The 20,879-nt window shown below is 56.9% G+C and overlaps 2 protein-coding genes across 4 annotated transcripts in view; one reads left to right on the forward strand and one right to left on the reverse strand.

Annotated features, from left to right (window-relative positions):
- Positions 1–20,879, reverse strand: part of RSPH14 (radial spoke head 14 homolog) — an 84,612-nt gene that overhangs the window by 19,081 nt on the left and 44,652 nt on the right. The gene's annotated exons all lie outside the window — the stretch shown is intronic.
- GNAZ (G protein subunit alpha z) overlaps positions 1–20,879 on the forward strand; it is a 54,404-nt gene that overhangs the window by 8,145 nt on the left and 25,380 nt on the right. The window contains exon 2 of the mRNA XM_055251712.2: positions 16,495–17,666. Within this exon, the coding sequence (XP_055107687.1) occupies positions 16,944–17,666 (723 nt within the window). The 5' untranslated portion in view covers positions 16,495–16,943. The remainder of the gene's footprint in view (positions 1–16,494; positions 17,667–20,879) is intronic.

The raw sequence follows: 20,879 nt of genomic DNA on the forward strand, positions 1-20,879 counted from the left end.
CAGGATGGTATGGAATGGATAGAGGAGGTGTGGAGGGTGTGGCCACTGCGGTCCCCAGGGACCACAGGGAATGGGCTGCAGCCCCAGGCTCTGGGTGAGCCAGGGTTTGGGGGATTACCCCCATCACTGGCACAGGAAGAAGGCCAAGGGTGAGGGCCAGGGCTTCTAAGGGGGCTGAGGGGCCATGCAGTGTATGTGGGGTGGGAGCACACTTGCAGGGGTAGCAACAGAAGCCCAGCCCCAAAGGGCTTACAAGATGAGGGGACATTCTGGCTCCCTGGCCTGAGGGCTGAGTAGTGGAGCAGCATCAGGATCGGCCAAGTCCAGGTGGGAGGGGGCTATGCATCTACCTGTGTCCACCCAGGGAAGGCCACGGGCCTTTCCAGAAGTCCCTAACTACCCCCTCTGTGAGCCACGTTGACCGATCCCTCACTTAGTCACTACAAGGGCCTGGGATTGATTTATTGGCACCTGCTTGGTGCTAGGTCCTTGTGGGCATATGGGATACATCAGTGAACAAACAGACCAACAGCCCCTGCCCTATGGCACAGTGCGAAAGAGGTGGCGATAAACACTCTAAGTAAATTATACAGTGTGCTAGAAAGAGACCATGCTTGGGGCAAGGCTGCACACGTGGTGTGGCTGTGTGCGAATATGGGGGTCATTTTCCATCGTAAATAGGATGGGCAGGGAGGCCTCCTAAGGAAGGGACATCTGAGCCATTGGATGGGGAGGGGACGCGGAAGCCAGGTCCACTTCGCTTTCTGGACAAAGAGCTTTCCAGGAGGAAGGAACAGTCAGTGCACAGGCCCTGAGTTAAGAGTGAGGGATGGTGCTGGAGAGGCAGCTGGAGGCAGTGTGGCAGGAGTCGGGGAGGGGGAGCATGGGCGTGGGAGTCAGAGAGGCCAGGCATTGCAGAGCCCTGGTGCCCTGGCTGGACTTTGACTCGGGGTCTGCCCATGTCAATCAAGCATCGGGGGCAAGCATGAGAAGGTTTCAAGCACAAATGAGACATACTCTGCCTCAGATCCTTTTACAAGGATCCCCCTGGTTGCGGTGGAGCACAGGGCACAGGGGGCTGGAGACAGCAAGACCAGAGAAGTCATACTGCTACAAAACGGATGAGAGGCTGGGGCTGGCTGGCGGGAGCAAGGGGTAGAATTCTGGACAAAGTCAGGGCAATTGAGGGTTCCCCTGAGGCCGGCTGGGCCCAGCCACAACCTGTGGTGCCAGCCTCAGTTCTCAAGGAAAGGGACCCAGGGAAGGCGTGCTGGGCATGTAGTGGACACCACTCATGCCCCTAGGTCCCCAAGGTAGGGGATGGGATTGTGGGATGCCACACATGGAGGCAGAGGGCAGGAGGTTGCAGGGCCTCAAAGACCCAGAAGGTGAAATCAGATTCCCCACTCAAGTGAGGGGTTTGATGGAGTCAGCAGTTTCCTTCTCTGGGGAAACTGGGGAGCCAGGAGCCTGGGGCTACGGCTCTCTCTTTGATTTGGCTCTTAATGAAGACCCCACTTCTTCTCTGCTATCACGGCCACCCTCTCCTCCATAGGCGGAACCTTTGCATATTGATTGATTTATTTAGTCCTGGCCCAGAGAAATATCTGGCTTGATTTCCTCCTGAGTCAGTGTTCCTCAGGCAACACTATCACCCTTTGTCTGGTCAGCCGTGGTGGCTGTGGGCCAAAAGACAGGACAGGTGGCTGAGGGTGTCCAGAGCCAGGACAGCACAGGGTTGCAGGGAAGGGCCTCCCTGGTCATCTCATCTCCCCAGTCATCTCATCTCCCCTTCCTTTAGCAGAAGGACACTGGGAGGCCCAGCCGGGGCAGAGCCTGGGGTTGTCTGTAGGATGGGGACACTGTGTTCACTAACCCCAGTCCTTCCTCCCATCTGCTCGGACTATGGCTTCAGGATAGGCAGAGAGCTTTGAGGAGGCAAAGAAAGGAGGACCTGTTTCTAAGGTGAGATCCGTTGCGGATCTGCAGGTGCCAGGCCCATCAGGCAGGTTGTGGGGAGAGTGTGGAGAAGCCAACCCAGTGGCCTGGGCCCTGGTTACTGTGGAGTGGCTGCAAAGAGCCCACAAACACGGAGTCACATGTCCCCAAGCCATGAATCAGTGATGTCTTGCATGTGCGTATGCTATCATTTTTCAAACATTGCAAAAGCTATTGTGATAAATGAAATGCAGAGTCATCTACAAGCCTTGAGGAAATCTTGGCATGCAAAAACCCTTTTTACCTCTGTCATCAGCACTGGATTAATGGTGCTCTCCCTTCTCACTGTAAAGCATGCTGGCTTGTGTCTGTACAGGGTGGGCCCTCCAGGGCAGCGGGCACTCTCTAGAACCCCCTTGCCCTTCCGCATGTATCCCTTTGAGTCTGTTGTGATTGTCCCAAACCTATTTGTGCCAGTTGTACTCATTGTAATCACAGCCCGAAATACTGTGTAAACTGATGGGCTGTGATTGTATAGAGGGCTTCTGTGGAAATGAAAGTGGATGCTTTGGAAAGCCTCAATAAAAGCTGTGGGTAGGTTTGGTGTGGGCAAGCCAACTATGAGTATGGGGACAAGGAGTATAACAGCCTAAAGTTCAGATTCCGGGTCCTTTGCCACCTCACTTGTGTTGGAAAAAGTAAACGAGATGTCACGCAAGGTGTGCTGTGGTTTAAGCAAGAAGTGGCATAACCCCAGAACCGAAAACTCTGATTTAGGAAGAGTTTGTGCCTCTGAGAATTGACAGACATATGAATGTATGTTTACCTGAGTTAAGTGAAAATAAAGTACACGTGTGTCATTTCTTAGGACTTCCGGCTTTAATTCACTTTTCAGTAGATCAGCCAGCCAGCAGTCTCAGGTTTGATTGCAACTTTTGGCCATCAACAGTTATTAGAAATATATCTGTTATAGGCCAGTCGCGGTGGTTCATGCCTGTAATCCCAGCACTTTGGGAAGGAGAGGCAGGTGGATCATTTGAGGTCAGGAGTTTGAGACCAATGTGGCCAACATGGCGAAACGCTGTCTCCACTAAAAATACAAAAATTAGCCAGCCATGGTGGTGGACACCTGTAATCCCAGCTACTTGGGAGGCTGAGGCAAGAGAATCACTTGAACCCAGCAGACGGAAGTTGCAGTGAGCCGAGATCTTGCCACTGCATTCCAGATTCCAGCCTGGGCAACAGAGTGACATTCCATCTCAAAAAAAAAAAAAAAAAAAGCCAGGCGCGGTGGCTCACGCCTGTAATCCCAGCACTTTGGGGGGCCGAGGTGGGCGGATCACGGATCACGAGGTCAGGAGACCGAGACCATCCTGGCTAACACGGTGAAACCTCGTCTCTACTAAAAATACAAAAAATTAGCCAGATGTGGTGGCAGGCACCTGTAGTTCCAGCTACTTGGGAGGCTGAGGCAGGATAATGGCATGAACCCGGGAGGCGGAGCTTGCAGTGAGCCGAGATCAAGCCGCTGCATTCCAGCCTGGGCGACAGAGCAAGACTCCACCTCAAAAAAAAAAAAAAAAAAAAAAAATCACCCCAGAAATACATGTGTAATAATGTCGAAATCTGCAGGTTGGTCTTTTTCGTTGTGTTTTTTTGTTGTTTGTTTTTGTTTGTTTGTTTGTTTTGAGTCTCATCCTGTTGACCAGGGTGGAGTGCAATGGCGCGATCTCGGCTCACTGCAACCTCTGCCTCCCAGGTTCAAGCTCCTGTCTCAGCCTCCCAAGTAGCTGGGATTACAGGCTCACACCTCCACACCTGGCTAATTTTTTTTTTTTTTTTTTTTGTATCTTTAGTAGAGACGGGGTTTCACCATGTTGGCCAGGCTGGTCTTGAACTCCTGACTTCGTGATCCACCTGCCTCAGCCTCCCAAAGTGCTGGGATTACAGGTGTGAGCCACTGCGCCCGGCCTCGTTGTGTTTTTTTTTATTTTGTTTTTCATGGGAAGGGTCATTCCATAATACTTGGAAAGGTTGTAAACCAGGAGTCTACAACAGAGCCAAGGCCACAGGGGCCAAGTGTGAGGAGGGGGCTGCTTGATGACACTGCAGAACTCCCATGGCAGGCCAGCCTGGAAGCCCCTCTTTCCCCAGGACTAGGATTCACAAGGCCCTTGGAGCCCCAGCCCACCCAAGCGGAAGAGTCCAGGGACAACCTGCAGGGAAGTGTGAGGTTTTCTAGCACAAGAGGACATGGGGGATGGGCCTGAGGACCAGGAGATGCTGGTTTCACAGAGCTGAGGCTAGCTGGGCTCTCAGCCTGGGGTGTGCAGAGTCCACAGTGTCTTCCCCCCAAAACTTGCCCCCAGAAACTCCCATTTTAATTCAATAAGGTGTGAAGTGGTCAAGATCATATTAAGGTGGGTCGTGAGTTGGCTGGGATGGGAAAGGGCAGGTGGGAGACTGGGAGACCAGGCAGGAGGCTCCACGGAAGTTGGGAGAGTGAAGGAGGAGGGTGGGCAGGAGAAGTTTCAGGAAGAGGACTCTCCACACAGACAGAAGGAACTGGAAACCATACCAAAGGAGGGGTCCTTAGGGCCTAGCTTGCAGCTCGGAGAGGGGCAGGTGTGATGCACATTTGAGAAATATTTGTGGAAAGCAGAAGCAAGAGGGCTGTGGGAGGCCTGGGGTATTGGGGGTAGTAGGGGAGGGTAGACCCAGGCAGAGGGGTCCCAGGGAAATCCAGTAGAGCTGGCCCACAGAGTCCCAGGGATATCACGGGCTCCAGGAGCAGGCCATGGGTCAGCAGCGACCTCAGGTCCTGAGGCCTGTGGACTGCAGGGTGACCCCTTTGCAGGCTGCTGGGAAAGGTCATTTTAGGTAATGTTCTCAAAAGGGAGTGCTGGGGAAGCTTCCGAGCTCTGTACAAATATTTTTTGGTGTTCCTCCATCTACCCATCCATCTGTGCTGCGAATCTTTCACAGAGCACCTGCTTCGAGGGAAGCAGAGCTGGTGCCTGGAGGAGGGAGGGCAGAGCAGGAGCCCAGACCAACCTGCAGTGGGGACCCTGGGGAAACCACACACAAGCCATTGGAGGCGAAGGTGGGAGGAGGGGATGTGGGCCAGATGTGGTCAGGGAAGGTGCCTGCAGGAGGAGCCGGCAGCCCTGAGGCTGAGAAAGGACCGGTTTGTGGGGCATCCCTCCCATTTCTTCCCCGGGGGAGGTCCAGTCCCACTGCCGAACCAGCAGCACACCACACCTGTTCAAGGTCGCGCGGGCCAGGTGGCAGGCCCAGACTGAGTCCACTGGGGCTCCAGGGATCCTGATGCTGCAGTAGTCAGGGGTCCTCACAGGGAAGGAGGTTCTCCCTGGGCTTCACAGGGCTGTGTTTTCAGCCAGGTGGGGTGGAACAGGGCACTGTGGATGTGGTGGGTGGGAGATGCAGCCAGAGAGGCAGGAACCTTGCTTCTTGTGGAGTTAACAAGGAGGGAGGGGTGAGCTATGCAGGCGATCTTTCCCCAGAGGGCAGTTCCTGGGAGGGTAGCTTGTCCCTGCCCATGTCCAGTGTCACTGGCATTAAGGCAAGTTGGGATTTTTATCTTCTCCGGAAGATGTGGCTTTTTAGTCCAAAAATACAAGCGGTCCCCAACTTAGGATGGTTTGACTTGCAGTTTTTCAAGTTATGGTGCAAAAGCAATAAACATTGAGTAGAAGCCTTACTTCGAGTACTCATACAACCATTCATTCTGATTTTCCCTGTCAGTACAGTATTCAGTAAATTCCACAAGATACGAGTTAGATTCTTCTGTCTACCTGCAGGCTAATGTAAGTGTTCTGAGCACATTTAAGGTAGGCTAGGCTAAGCTGTGAGGTTCAGCAGGTTGGGGGAAGTCAGTGCATTTTCAACTTAGGATGGGTTTATCAGGACATAACCCTATCCTAAGTCAAGGAGCATCTGTAGGTGTTGTATCAAAAGCCTTAAACCATCAGGCCTTCCTGCAGACAGCCACACTGGCCAGGATGAAGCAGCATGGGGAAGCCCTGGTGCACTGGATGTGAACGTATCCTTGCTCATTTTCGCCTTCATCCCCACCTGGTCCTGAGCACCTGCCCTTCATGGCCCATGATGCAATGCAGCCTTGAGAGCTGCAGCCCCGCCCTTCACTACCCCAAGGCCCAGTGGGGAGCTGGACAGGGAGCCATTCAGTGGGGATGCCACAGACAGTGTCGTGCTGGGAAGGCAGGGAAGTCAGGTCTGTGCTCTCCCAGATGAATGTGGGCGTGGACACCAACCCTGGCTCACTTGCCAAAGGACACGCTTCTGCAGTTTTGTGGTCACCCTACCATCGCATGTCCAGGTGACATCGCATGTCCAGGTGCCATTGCACACTGGATGTTATGATGCAGAAGTGCTGCTCCAGGAGGCCATACCAACCCCCATCCTGTCCTGGGTCCCCTGGGGCCACCTGCCACTAGGTGGGGAGCCTCATCTGGAGCCCCTGAGCTTTCTGGGGGCAGCTCTCAGGCTGGAACCCCCACCTCAGATAGGTGGACGTGGTTTCCAGGCAGCTTCTCCCCAGGCTAAGCCCATCTGCTGCATCTGCAGGATCAGCTCTGGGAATCACCCCGCCCCTTGGTGTCCTCAGCGATTCCTCACTGCTGCCATTCTACATTTTTCTCTGTGTCTTCTTCTCCATGGTGCTGAGCTTTATTTGAAATGGTCTGGCTGCCTTATGTGCTCACCATCTCCCCAGCGAGGATACAAGCTCCTTGACACACAGACTCAGCTTGTTCCCCACCATGTCCCCCTGTCCCCAGGCAGGGCCACACACAGTGGGGCTCGATTCTGGGAGAGCAAAGTATTGATCAAAGCAGGTTGAGTGACTGATCAGTTGCCCATACAGATCTGAGGGTGGAAGGCCTCAGGCCTGGGCGCATGTGCTGGGTGATTTAGGAGCAACGGGAGAAGCGGTGGAGGATGCTGTGCTGAGCAGACAAATGGAACTGAGCCAGGGGGAGGGTGACCCACTTTGCTGAGATAAGAGATGGGCTCCAGCCTGAGGACAAGGGGTGCAGTGTTTACACCACAGCCCAACAGCCCCCATCCCTTCAACACCAGTACCAGTGCCTCCGCCTTGGTTGTCCCAGCTTGTCCTAGCAGAGAGGGCTTCTGGCCCCGGTTCCCCATGTACCCTACTTGTGACCCCAGGAAGCAGAGGCAGTGGGAACAGAGCAGAGGGCTGCAACACCACTGAACCCTAGGAGGTGGCCTAAGGCCACAGCTGTGAGTGGCACTAACCCTTCCCCGGAGGAAGGTAATCCTTTTTGTTTCTCTCTCAATCCTTCTCCTTCAAGGAGAAAATCCCAGTTTGGTGCCAACGTGGCTCTCACACCCTCCAGCAGGCGCTAATCCCCGCTGTTTAAGCAACGGCCAGTGGCCTTGCCTGGCCCCTCAGCAGGGTCCCGCCCCTGGCTAGTGGCAGAAGCGGTTCCTCTACACCGTTTTGTATTTAGATTACTTCTGTCTACGGCAGGTGACCCTGGCTTTCCACTGAAAGTAGGACTATGAAGTCGTTGTGAAGTACATTTTTTAAGTAAAAAAGGCAGTCAATTTAAAGAAAAATGCTGAGTAAAAACAGCAAGTGATATCCAGGTGTGGCCAGGTTAGGCAGGCTGCAGTCCCGTGGGGCCCAGTCGGAGGGCTTGGTGGGAGCTGAGGCCTGCAAACTCCCGGCCAGGCCACCCTGGGAAATCACCTCCATCTTTGCGCTTTGGTTTCTACAGCCGTAAAGCTGAGGCCACCTCCCAGGCCTGCTTTTAACATGAGATGACATGTGTGTGAGCAAAGCACGGCCCAGCAGTGGCAGCAGACAGGGGTGGCATGGAGGTGCCACTGTCCCCTGCGTGTCTCCAGCCGTGAGCCTCTGGACCTAGGTTCCCTGGGCACCTTCCTCTCCTCCCAGTGGCCTCAGCCACCCAAGGAGGCACACTATAGATGAGGAAAGCACAGCAGAGCCACGGCTGGGACCCAGAGTTCCCTCCCCGACCCGACCACGCCCAGCTTCCCTGAGACAGACCCTCCCCGGGGCCCAGCTCGCAGTTGCCCCTGACCTCCCATGAAGATGTGTGGAAATGGCTCCATGAAGAGCCTGTGGGGACACTGGACCATGACCAGACCACTGGAGAGAGGGGAAACCCACAGCCATGGGGCTGCAGCGTCTGTGGAGCCCACTTCCCACTGGGTGGGGCCGGTGTGACAGGACGGAAGGCAGTGGGACAGAAGAACTGGGCGACACAAAGGACACCTGGCTCCTCAGCAACCACAGAGAGCTGCCACCGAGGAGGCCCCTACAGGTCCAGGCCAGGCCCTGGGAAACTCATGACGGGACGCACGGCTGGGGCTGGACAGGGCGTGTGCAGCTTGTCAGCTGGAAGCAAACGCAGCTCCGATAAGTCAGGCGTAAAAGGGCAGCGGATAAGTCAGGCATAAAAGGGCAGCTTCCTCATTCGGCGAGGAGGAAACCTGGTAATCTGCAATGGCCACAGGCACAGGCTTTTCCAGACCTTCGGTTTCTAAAATAGTATCATGGTGGGAGCTGATGTGGGGACAGCGGCTCCAGAGTTGGGGGCAGTACTCGCTCTTTAAGAGATGATAGAATGAGCATGGTGGCTCACACCTATAAACCCAGCACTTTGGGAGGCTGAGGCAGGAAGATTGCTTGAGCCCAGGAGTTCGAGACCAGTCTGAGCAACATAGTGAGACCCCCATTTCTACAAAAAATAAAAAGATTAGCTGGGTGTGGTGGTGTGTGCCTGTAGTCCCGGCTACTTGAGGCTGAGGTGGGAGGATCGCTTGAGCCCGGGGGGTTGAGGCTGCAGTGAACTGTGATGGTGCACTGCAGCTGGGTGACGAGTGAGACTGAAGATAAAAATGCCTCAGTTGAGCTTGTAACTGCCCAAGGGGTTCACCTTGCCCGCTGCCTAGACAGAGCCAATTCTTCAATATGAGAATTGCAATAGAGAAAGAGTAATTCATGAAGAGCCCGCTGTGCAGGAGACCCGAGTTTTATTATTACTCAAATCAGTCTCCTGGTGCACTCAGGAAGCAAAGTTTTTAAGGATAACTTGGTGGATGGGGGTGGGGGTAGCCAGTAAGCCACGATTGCTGATTGGTCAGAGATGAAATCATAGGGAATTGAAACTGTCCTCTTGTTCAGTCTATTGCTGCTCAGTCAGTTCCTGGGTGGGGGCCACAAGATCAGATGAGCCAGTTTATTGATCTGGGTGGGGCCAGCTGATCCATCAAGTTCAGGGTCTGCAAAATATCTCAAGCACTGATCTTAGGAGCAGTTTAGGGAGGGTCAGAATCTTTAGCCTTCAGATGCATGACTCCTGAACCATAATTTCTAATCTTGTGGCTAATGTGAGTCCTACGAAGGCAGTCTAGTGCCCAGGCAAGAAGGAGGTCTGCTTTGGGAAAGGGCTGTTACAGTCTTTGTTTAAACTATAAACTAAGTTTCTCCCCAAGTTAGTTCAGCCTACACCCAGGAATGAACAAGGACAACTTGGAGGTTAGAAGCAAGATGGAGTCAGTTAAATCTCTTTCACTGTTTCATAATTTTGCAAAGGCGGTTTCAAGTTTGGCCTGCAGGTTCCCATACTCATGCAGCAAGTCGAGTGATCTGAGTTATATGAACCATCTACATGCCCAAAATTTGGGTTCAGGGTACCCCAGTGCATTTCCTCCTGCTGGTCCCTGCATGCTCTGAGCTGTGGGCTGGCTTGGGGTTGGAGCCTTACCCACTCTGCCCCACATCTTTGTGTGAGGAAGGGCCTGTGGTCACAGGCATCAGTGAGCCTGGAGATCTGTCACTGCGCAGGCCTCCTCCCTCATTCCCCCAGGTCACCACAGACCAGCTGCTGGGTGCCAAGGTGGAGCTGGCAGGTACAGGAGCCATGGCTGCCTGGATAGAAGGCATCTCAGCAAACTGGGGTCGGGGTGGGGGTGGGGCAGTGCTGAGTCATAGCCCCGCTTGGGGCATGCCAGGCAGCTCAGCCTCCAAAGGGGACTCCAGGACAGGGTGAGTGGCAGGTAGGCGCAGGCAGCCCTGGGGTCAGCTCCGATGGGGTGGAAAGGACTTGTTGGTCTGAAGTGGGTTCCATGACTCCTGCTGCCATCCCAAGCCTGGGACAGTGGACACCACTGGTCCCCATGCTGAGGCTAGAGAGTCCTGAAGGTTCAGGGTGTGTGGTATCGGGGGAGGGCCGGGAGTCCATCGGGCATTAGGGGTGTGGCCTTGCTGTCCCTTGCTGGCCCTGTGGCCTGGGCTGCCTGCCACCTCTTGGGGTCCTAGCTCCTATTACCAGCAGAGGTGGCCATCTGAGTGGCCTCTATTGGGCCTTAGGCATGACTGCCTGTGCCTCTCCCCCAGTCACAGTCTGGGTACAGTTCCATCTCCTCAACAAGCCTAAACTACCTCCCTGGGGGCAGGGTCTGTGTGTTGAACCATCACTTCGTCTTGGCTCACCCTTTCCGTCGCCCAAGCTCAGCATGGGGCAGGCTTTCCTGGGAGGTGAGGAGGGAGGGAGGCAGGCAGCTAGGGACCTGGAGAGTGAGGGGCTGGACTACCGTCTCTGAGGAAGTCGGGCACAGTGATGACGGAGCCGGTCTATAAGCTGATAAGTCTTCCCACCCCTGGCTTAGCCGGCTTGGGCAGTGACACCTTCGGTGACCTTGGCTGTGGGCTGTCTTCTTCTGCCTCCGCAGGGGGCACTGACTCTGTGCTGTGCTGGCTGTTGTGGAGGAGGCCTTGAGCGAGGCTTTGGGGCGAGCCTGGAGGTTATGGGCAGGGCAGGCTGGCTCCCATGGCCTGGTGTGGCCCTGGCGAGCTCAGGCTGTGGTGGGTGTGGGCATGGGTATTATGTTGCCCAAGCTCTATGCCCAGCAGCAGGCTGAGCCTCCAGGGATTGCGCCTGGGGAGGGAAGTGGCTCCTAGAGTGGAGGGCATCCAGGATGCAAAGGTCCCGAGAGAGGTGGCAGCACTTTCCCTCCATGACCATGTCCCCATCCTGGCTCAGGGCTGTCACTCAACATCTGTTACAGGAACAGACTTGAGAGGGCCACGTCTGGAAGGAGGGTCATGAGGGCAGGCCAGGCCTTCTGGGCGGTGGGTGAGAAGGGAGGGTCTTGACGGGGAAGTCCATGTGTGGGCTGAAGGATCTGTCATGAAACCACTCGGGGCAAGCGGCTCTCAGCAGAGGGTTCCTGAGTGGGCTCAGGGCTTGGGGATCGTGCCTTAGGAACCTTTGGGTAGGTGAGTCAAGGACCAGGATGGAGCTCCTTAAGAGCCTACAGCCAAGAGGAGCTAGTTTCCTGAGGCTGCTGGGGAGGAGGCAGGCAGGTGCAGACTCTGGCCTGAGCACAGCCTAGTAGGGCTTCTTGGCCTCTGGCTGCCTGCATGTCAAACCTGGTGCCTGGCCCTGTGTCGCACTAAGTCCTAAGCGACCTCCTGGTGAATTTGCCACACTCTTCAGGCTGCAAATACTACACATCTGCTGGGGCGGGGGCAGGGGACTGGATACTAGCTGGTGTTCACTGATACAGTCCACTCATCTGTACTGAGCCCTGGCCATAAGCACAGCAGGGTACTGTACCACAGGGACAGCTGAGAGTCCCCCTTTCCCAGTACCTGCCACTTTCTCCTAATATGTTCCCTCTCCAAGAGCAGCCCCTGCTTCAGCCAGTAGGCTGGACCCTGGAGTTCCCTGATTGTCTGCCTGCTCCCACCCAGCCGCCACTCCATCACCATGCACTGTGCACCGTACAGCTCACACATCTTGCAGAGTTCCTCTGTGCATCCACGTCCCCCAGCCCTCATCCGTGTTGCTCCCCTTTTATCACCTGGATGTTTGCATCCAGGAGCCTCCTCAGGTCTGGCTTCAGCACAGCAGCCAGAGGGATGCTGGTCACACAGGGCAGGTCATGGCACTTCTCACCCAAACGCTGGCTGGCTCTTGACTCACCCTTACAGTGACCTCCTACCCTCTTGGCACCAGCCACATGGCCTCCTTCCTGCCCCTCAGACTGGTCAGGCATGCTCCTACTTCAGGGCCTTTGCACTGGTGGTTCCCTCATCCCTGATGCCTGCTTGCCTCCCTCCTTCACCACCTGTTCATACTCATCTCTCACCTATCAGGAGGCCAGCCCCACCCACCTTTGCAGACTTGCAGCCCTCATGCGCCACCCCCAACCCTGCCCACCAGGAGCTCCATTTCCACTGTAGCAGTGGGCACCTTCTGTCACTTGCTGTTTATTTACTGTCTGACTCCTGCCCTCCCACCTGAGCAAAAATAGGGAATGGATCTTCATTTGCCTCATTCAGCAGCCCCAGTCCAAGTGCCAGAATCAAAGCTATGGTTTAGCAAGTAAGTGTGGGATGCTGGAGAGCCCCTGACCCATCTCCCCTCTGCTCCAGTCACCTCAGCCTAGCTCCACACCATAGCTGGTTCCTCCTATCCAGGGCATCTCTGCTCCCAAGATGCCACATGCAACCACATGCAGATGCCCACATGCACCAGTACACATGCAGCTGCACACACGCACAACTACATGCAGACAGAGGCATGGACCTGTGCATGCATACCCAAAGATGTGTACATGGACTTGCTCACAGACATGTACATGGAGCTGCGTGTGCACGTGAACAGACACATGCACACACTGGCATACAAGCAACCAGACACAGACACATCCATGCACCTGCACACTCACAGACACACACAGGGACCTATGCATACACGCATACATACCACAATGGACCTGCATACACACAGGCACCTATGCATACACGCACATGCACCACAATGGATTTGCACACACACAGGGACCTATACATACACACCGCAGTGGACCTGCACATACACAGGCACCTATGCATACACGCACACACACCGCAATGGATTTGCACACACACAGGCACCTATGCATACACGCACATGCACACGCACACGCACTGCAATGGACCTGCACACAGGCACCACATACTGCCACAAACATGCAGGTACACACATGGCTTAAAACCTTTCAGTGATGTTCTGTTTCTCTTCAGTGAAGACCAAGGGCTCAGTTGGACTTCTGGTGAGCCCTGCCCCTTCCTCTTGCCTGGTACCTCTCTCCTCCTCACCCTCGGTCCAGCCACTCTGACCTTCCTTCAGTTCCCCTGTGTGTTAGGGATGGTTTGTCCCTCTCATCCCTAACACACATCCCCACACACCGCAGGGCCTTAGAGCATGTTCCTCCTTTGCCTGGCACACTCTTTCCCTGGCCCATTCCTCTGGTATTTCTAGCCATGCCCAGAGGCACTGTGGTGGGGTGTCCTGGGTGTTGAGCTCTAGTGACCCATCAGTGGTTTCTGGGCCAGGGAACAATGTGGTCATCCAACTCTTGGCCTTTGTCTCTTGGCCAACCATCATCAGGTTCCATCCTGGGACTTGGGGAGTCCTAGCATGTCCAGTAAAGCCCGGGTTAGACTCAGAGAGAGGGCCGGCTAGAGCCTTGTGTAAGAGCCAAGAAGTCAAGCCTCAGAATAGGTAGGACTGTCATAAGGTCCCATTTGGACCACAGCCAGGCTCCCAACGCAAGGCCTCCTTACATCCACGCACAGCCCTGTCCCATGTGTGGGGCCCGTGCACAGAGCACTCATACCCCCAAACACAACAGAGCCCTACAGAGCTGCAGGGAGAATTCTGGGTGGGGCCTTCTGCTTGTTTGGTTCAGGTGATCTGAAAGACGAGGGTCCTCAAGCAGGGGACCTCCCCTTGGTTGTGACTGTTTGTCACTGCCCCATGCAGGTGACAGACTTGGCCCTGACGCATATGATTGCTACCTGGCCTCGGTTTCCCCTTTCCTCCCACATTGCCCTGTCATTGCCGGCGCACACTGATCAAAGACTGCATGGGCAGCCCTTAGCTCCAGGCTTCCAGACAACAGCAGTTCAGGGCCCAGGCTGCCAGCCCAGTGTCCCCAACCTGCTCTCCTGATTCCCCAGCCTTGGAGCCATGGAGCACATACATCCCAAAGCACAAATCACACATCCTCGGACAGAGCAGCTTCTCTGCCCACCACTGGGGACAGAAGGGGCGCCTGGCTGTACCTCAGATTTTCAAACGCTGAATTGAGAAGAACAGTCCTGACAACAGAGGGCACCTCCCACTGGGTTGGACACTGCCTTCTGAAAGGAGCCTGTTGGCCTGCTGGAATGATGGTGCTGGCAGGGAGGACCCTGGGTCCCCAGGCAGTGGGCTGAGGGCTTTGGACACCTTTCCACACCTAAGCGCCTGTCAGGTCATCAGCAGGGACATGGGAGCAGCCACAGGGTTCCCATCCTTCATGCACTGATGGTTCATGTGCATATTACACATATTTTGTACGTGTCATCTTTAAGCAGATGTTCTGTCCATTGTGTGCTGGAGCGGGAGGGTCATCTCAAGGCTTCCATTCTCAGATGTAATTTTCAGCCTCATTGGGATTGGGCTGGGTGACTGTTTAATCACTTCCCTCTTGGCAGAGATGTTTCTAGGGCGTTCCCTGGTGCACCTCTCATCGGTGGCTGCCCGGTGAAGCGGGAAAGTTCCTCAGCCTCTGCAGTGATTCCTTCCCTCCCTCCCTCATTCCACCAACCAGTGCTTACGGAACACCCACTGTGCACCAGGCACTGCTCTGTTCCCATTGGGGAACGAGGCCAGGACGGGCCCTCCTCACCCGCACTCTGGCTGGGGGTAGGGGCAATGGCAGCACACAAGGTCACGTAGGTCACACATTAGCTGAGGGCTGCTGTGGAGGAGGAGGACAGTGGGCAAGGTGACGCTCACAGCAACAAGCACAGCAGGGCAGTGACTGCTACTGGCTGTTACTCTCTGAGGGCCAGGCTTGTGCTGGACGCTTTACTCTTCACAGATACCTGTGGCCAGTGAGGGACAGGCTCTGAGATGGGAGTAAGTCGCCAGAGGCCACACAACCTGGGAGAGGCAAGCAAGGCATGAAGGATGAGACCACCCTGAGAGTGGTGGGGGTAACGTCAGGGTTTGACCAAGGGAAAGAGGCGGCATTAGAGCCTCTGGCTGTCAGAGGCTGGCAGGGCTAGGGAGCAGGTGTGAAAGGCCACCACCACTGCCAGGAGAGATCAGAACCTCTCCCCAGGGAGAGGACAGCGCACCAGGGGCCTGCTTCAGAGCAGGATCGCCAGGACTAGTGGTCAAGGTCTGTGAGGGGCAAGGGACAGTGAGGGGCATGGATGGCTGCTGGGAGGATGAAGTGCCATTAGCTGAGGGTTTAGCAGGTTGAGTTTTAAATGCTGGTCACACCCAGGAGTTGGGGGTGGGGCCTTGGCTGTTGGGGTCAGTCTGCCTCGGGCCTTCCCACCCCAGGGGTCACAGAGTTGATGGGTGGTATTAGAGGGGCGAATGCTGCTTGTGGCAGGATGGGGAGGCTGCGTGGGTCTCTGGACAGGGACAGAGGTCAGGGAAGGAGCAAGAGGGGTGTGTGTGAGCTGGGTGGGGCCTGGTGCCACCCTGGGCTCACAGCCAGGGGCAGAAGCCCAAGCTTTGAGCTGCCCCTCGTGTGGGGAGGGCTGGCCCGAGCACCCGGCAAAGTCACAGGGGCATCCTAGGGTGTGCCCCTCCCTGCTGGCAGGAAAGGTGGATGGGGAGGCCCTGACTCGCGGGATTGGTGAAAGATTCTGCCTGATGCCTCTAGGCCACCCTGCCTTGCCCTGGCCTCAGTGATTACTGCTGCCTTTGGGAGCCACTGTGACATCTGCTCTCCCAGGTAGATTTCACCGCAGCACCACGTGCAGCCCCCAGCTCCCTGGTCTCAGCCCAAGCCCCCCTCTACCTCCTTCTGCGGGAGTGAGGCCACCCCTGCCCACTGTGCTTAGGCACCTCACGGTGCTCCCACAGCCTGAAGCCTCCACCTTGCTCTGGTCCCTGCCTATCTGCTGGCTCCTGGGCTGGCCCATCAGAGTGCCCTCAAGGGAAGGCAGGGGCCAGGCCTCCCTCCTGGTGCTTTTCCTTCCTGTGATCAGCAGTGACCCAGCTCCTGCGGGGGTAGTGAGAGTCAGGGAGGAACTCGGTTATCCCAGGGCTGGGCTGAGGCCTGGCCACCCGTGTAAAACAGGGCAAGGCTGAGCTCTATCAGTGCTCTCTGGGAGAAGGACCCCAGGGGGCATCACAGCAGGGTGACCTTATTGAATCCTAACTGGATGCGGTAGAAGTGAGTCCAGCATGGGGGCTGGGTGGGCAGAGGCCTCACACACACCCTCCTCTCCCTCATGCACCTGGCTTCAGGTAGACTGTCCAGGCAGCAGCAGACACATGTGTTACACCATGGTGTGGACCCTGCAGTGCCCCATGGAAGAGAGGGGGTTGGATGGATTGTTGCCGGCTCATTTTCCAAGGCCAGTCTCTGCTGCTCTGCTTTCAGAAGAGCTCCCTTTCACTGTCCAGCCTGAGGTGGGGCCGCGGGGAGGAGGCTCATGCTCTTCTCTGTGTTTGGCAGGTGAAGGGCTGGATGCACAGTGGGAGCCGGAGGCGGGGGGCTGCAGGGAGCACACCAGCGACTGGCCCTCCAACCCTCCAGCCACTCAGCAACATCGCCACAGCAACCAGCAACCAGACGGCAGCAGCCGAGGCAGACACAAGCGGACGGCTTCCCACCGTCGCTGAGGACAGGGAATGACTACGGCAAATCAGGCCACTTTGCCGACTAGGGAGGTGGAGTGTCACTAGTGGGGAGGGGCGGCCGCCGCCCGCTGCACGAAGCGCCATGCCGGCTGGAGAAGAGGCGCTGGGGCAGGGGCTGCAGTGTGGCTCAGCCTCACCCCCCTGCTGGCACTGAGTGCCTCCAGGGCAGCTGGGCTCTCGTCTGCCTGGTCTCAGCGTCCCCTGTGGCAAGAGGGAGAGGCGCCCCATCCCGTGCTCCTTGTCTGGGCCTGCTGCTGCCAGACCATGGGATGTCGGCAAAGCTCAGAGGAAAAAGAAGCAGCCCGGCGGTCCCGGAGAATTGACCGCCACCTGCGCTCAGAGAGCCAGCGGCAGCGCCGCGAGATCAAGCTGCTCCTGCTGGGCACCAGCAACTCAGGCAAGAGCACCATCGTCAAACAGATGAAGATCATCCACAGCGGCGGCTTCAACCTGGAGGCCTGCAAGGAGTACAAGCCCCTCATCATCTACAACGCCATCGACTCGCTGACCCGCATTATCCGGGCCCTGGCCGCCCTCAGGATCGACTTCCACAACCCCGACCGCGCCTACGACGCTGTGCAGCTCTTTGCACTGACGGGCCCCGCTGAGAGCAAGGGTGAGATCACACCCGAGCTGCTGGGCGTCATGCGGCGACTCTGGGCCGACCCAGGGGCACAGGCCTGCTTCAGCCGCTCCAGCGAGTACCACCTGGAGGACAACGCAGCCTACTACCTGAACGACCTGGAGCGCATCGCCGCAGCTGACTACATCCCCACTGTCGAGGACATCCTGCGCTCCCGGGACATGACCACGGGCATCGTGGAGAACAAGTTCACCTTCAAGGAGCTCACCTTCAAGATGGTGGATGTGGGGGGGCAGAGGTCAGAGCGCAAAAAGTGGATCCACTGCTTCGAGGGCGTCACGGCCATCATCTTCTGTGTGGAGCTCAGCGGCTACGACCTGAAACTCTACGAGGATAACCAGACAGTAAGTGGGGCCGGGGGTTTTCCTCTGCTTGTTCCTGCTGTCATGGGTTCCTGGAAGCAAGAGGACTCGCGAGGTCCGGGACAGTCTGCAGCCAGAAAGGGAACCAGGTGCAGGCCTGGCCCTGCTGCACGATAACTGAGGCAGCTCCAGCAAGGTGAGGGCAGAGAGAACAGGGTGTGGAGCGCAGGTGTCATGTCCCATGCCTGAAGTACTCAGTGTGGAGGCCACAGGGCAAGAGAGTGTGAGGCTCCGCCGTGCATCCATAGTCAATCCATGTGATAGTTTGGCAAATCCATGAAGCTCCTGCCAGCACCAGTCTCCTACCAGCATGTAGGTCCGGGAACAGCAGCCACCCCTGCAACCCCATCTTGAGTCTGAGAGTCTGGCAGAGATGGGGTTAAGAGCTGTTTAGAAGGGATAATCCCAGGTCCTGATGGAAAGGGGACGACGTAAAAGCAGGTGTTGGGATTCTTTCACAGTGGCATGGGCACAGCCAGAGGGAGACCTGGACCCAGTGCAAAGCGGTGGGGGCTTGAGAGTGGAGTTGCTGGAGAGGGTGGGGAGCCGGGCGAAACAGCGGGGCAGTGTGCTCAGGCCCAGCCAAGACAGATCTAGCACACAAAGGGGGACGCAGCCAGGAGTAGCAGCGGTGGAGGCCATGGCAGACAAGGGAGGGGTTGTCTTGCCCAGCAGGATTCCCTGAGCACAGATTTCAAGTCTGCCCTTAAGAGAGAGGCCTTTGACCCTGGGGATGGAGGAGTGGGGGCAGACAAGGAGTCACGAAGTTGTAGGTACCCTGGGGCTAGGGGAGGGTGATGCTGGGAGATACGGGCCCAGCCTCCCCACTTGGGAGCATTGGCCTCCGAGGTCACTCCTTGCTTCACCCAGTCCTAAGGCAAGCTTTATTCTTTGGGTTCAGCCGAGAGCAACAGTGGTTCTAGCTTTGGACCTGTGCCCCAGCCAGGGAACCTGGACAGCTCCAGGTGGTGGCCATGGTGCTAGGAGCCTGAGTGTTCTGAGAGAGAGGATCTTTGGCTTTCATCAGGCAGCTGGGGAGGCAGGCTTGCCTCCCTCCCCTCCTCGCATCAGGGGTTTCCCTGGAACTGTGCCTAGGTGTTGATGGTGTGCCTGGGGGGAACAAATGACGGACGAACAGGCAGGTGTGTATGCAGGTGGCTGCGTCCACCCTGTTTGCAGTGTGTATCTGTGTGCTCTCCAGGTTCTGGCCCCTTACCCTGTGGTTGCCACGAGTTCAGCCCCATGTGTGGTTCTGGGCAGAGGGGACATCCCAGCAGATGAGTGAGGTCAGGCTCCCTTGATGAGGCATGGCCATGGGCAGAGGGCTTGGGGCTGAGAAGCTGCAAGGCAAAGTGAGGTACTCAGGCCAGACCCCTGGGATAGTGCCATGGTGGGTCTGCCAGTCACACGGGCTTGCATCACTGGTCTCATCCATCAACTCAGTGTCAGGCATGGCAAATTCCTCAGGCGCCAGGCCTGGCTCCCAGTTGCATCCTTTGACAGGCTGTGCCTACAGGTGTGCTGGACACAAAAGGCAGGATACCTGGGCCTTGAGTTGGTCCAGTGTTTCATGGAGGACTTTGGCTATCATGTTTGCTTTCTGAACTTGTCAGTGAGGAGATGACCCAGGGGTCTTCACAGATGGGCCCAAGGCTAGGCCTTTGCCTGCCTGCAGCCCTCTTGGCTCTGCCTGGCCTGTGCCTGCCACCTTGCTGCCTCTCTCTCCTCTCCTTCTGCTCCAGCCATGGTCAGCTTGTTTTGCTCCAGCGGTACTGCTCTGTCCAGCCTTAAGCCTGTAACAATCCTGATCCCTGCCTCTCGTCCCCCTGCCCTTATCCTTCAGGTCTCATCCCAAGTGGCGCCTCCTGGGAGGCCTTTTCTGACCTAGCCCGGCACCTGCACACCCCTCCATCTAGTGATGTGTGGGTGAGCTCCTCGGGGCAGGCCCTGGATGGGCTGGGTGGCCTCTGTGGGGCCTCACGTCTCTAGCATTCCCTCTCCCAGGCCTGTCCCTGGGGAGAGCCATGGTGGGCAGCCATGGGCAGGGACAGCAGCCACTGACCTGGCCTCAGGGATCCCTGTGAGGTTCCAGGCATTCAGGGCACTTTCTAAAGGGAGGGGCTGGCAGCCAGGCTGGCACACCCACCACCATCACCCTGGTTTCTGCAGACCTGGGGAAGTGGTTGTTCACCAGAAAAGGAAGTTCTTGATGAGAAACCCAAGCGAGGCTGGAAATTCACTGGATTCCAAATGATTCTGACCTTTCATGCTCTACCAGTAATATCTGGAGATGGGAAACAAACAGGCTGCCGAGGAAAGACAATCCCCTCCCACGATTCCTCCCACAGGCTGGGCTGGCCCCGGAGCTGGGCTGGCCCCGGAGCTGGGCTGGCCCCCAGAGTGGTGCCGGCAGTGAGGACAGCCCACCTCCAGCCAGGCCAGGGCCAGTGCTGGCACAGGGGCTGGCACAGGGCTGCCACTCTCTGCCATCTCCTTTTGGAATGTGCTGAACTGTCCTCCCTGGGCCCTGTCAAAGGCAAGGCAGCCAAGAACAGGCCATGCTTGTTTTCACAAAAGCCGAATGAACCCTGGGGCCCAGTGCCGGGGCTCTGGACACGGCTCCTCCATAGCTCTCCTTCCGTGCTCAGCTTCCAAGGCCTCATCTTCCCTGATGCTGGCAGTGCCTCCCCACCCCCACGCCTGGCGAAGGAGCCACAGCCCCCCAGCCCACCCGCTGGCTTCTGCGTCAGCACGTTGCCAAGGAGAACGTCAGTGTCTCTGGGCTCCCGGGTGTGAGGGCTGCAGTGAGTGCAGGGCAGCACCTCAGAGCAGGGAAGGAAGATTTCGGGGTGTCTGTGGGGCATAGCAGCGAGCCATATGCGGAGCCACGCCCCTCCGTGGCCACGGTTCCCACCCTTGTCCAAAGGAACTGGCAGACCCTTGCCCTGACTAGGGCCGAGTCCCGCAGGTGTGGCAGGCACCCCGGTGCCCCCAAGCCCAACACCCAGCTGGGGCTTCCTCAGGCAGCATGGGAGGCCTGAACACAGCCCAGCAATGCAAGGGGGTTTTTCTGGCACACCTGTCCCCTCAATGATCCTGTGGGGCAGCAGCCCCTGTTATTTTTGTCACAGATCGAGGCACTGAGGCTCAGGCACACAGCCGGCGCTGGCAGGCCCCCAGCCCTCAAGTCCACAA

Source organism: Symphalangus syndactylus, chromosome 18, assembly GCF_028878055.3.
Source record: "Symphalangus syndactylus isolate Jambi chromosome 18, NHGRI_mSymSyn1-v2.1_pri, whole genome shotgun sequence".
Classification (NCBI taxonomy): Eukaryota; Metazoa; Chordata; class Mammalia; order Primates; family Hylobatidae; genus Symphalangus; species Symphalangus syndactylus.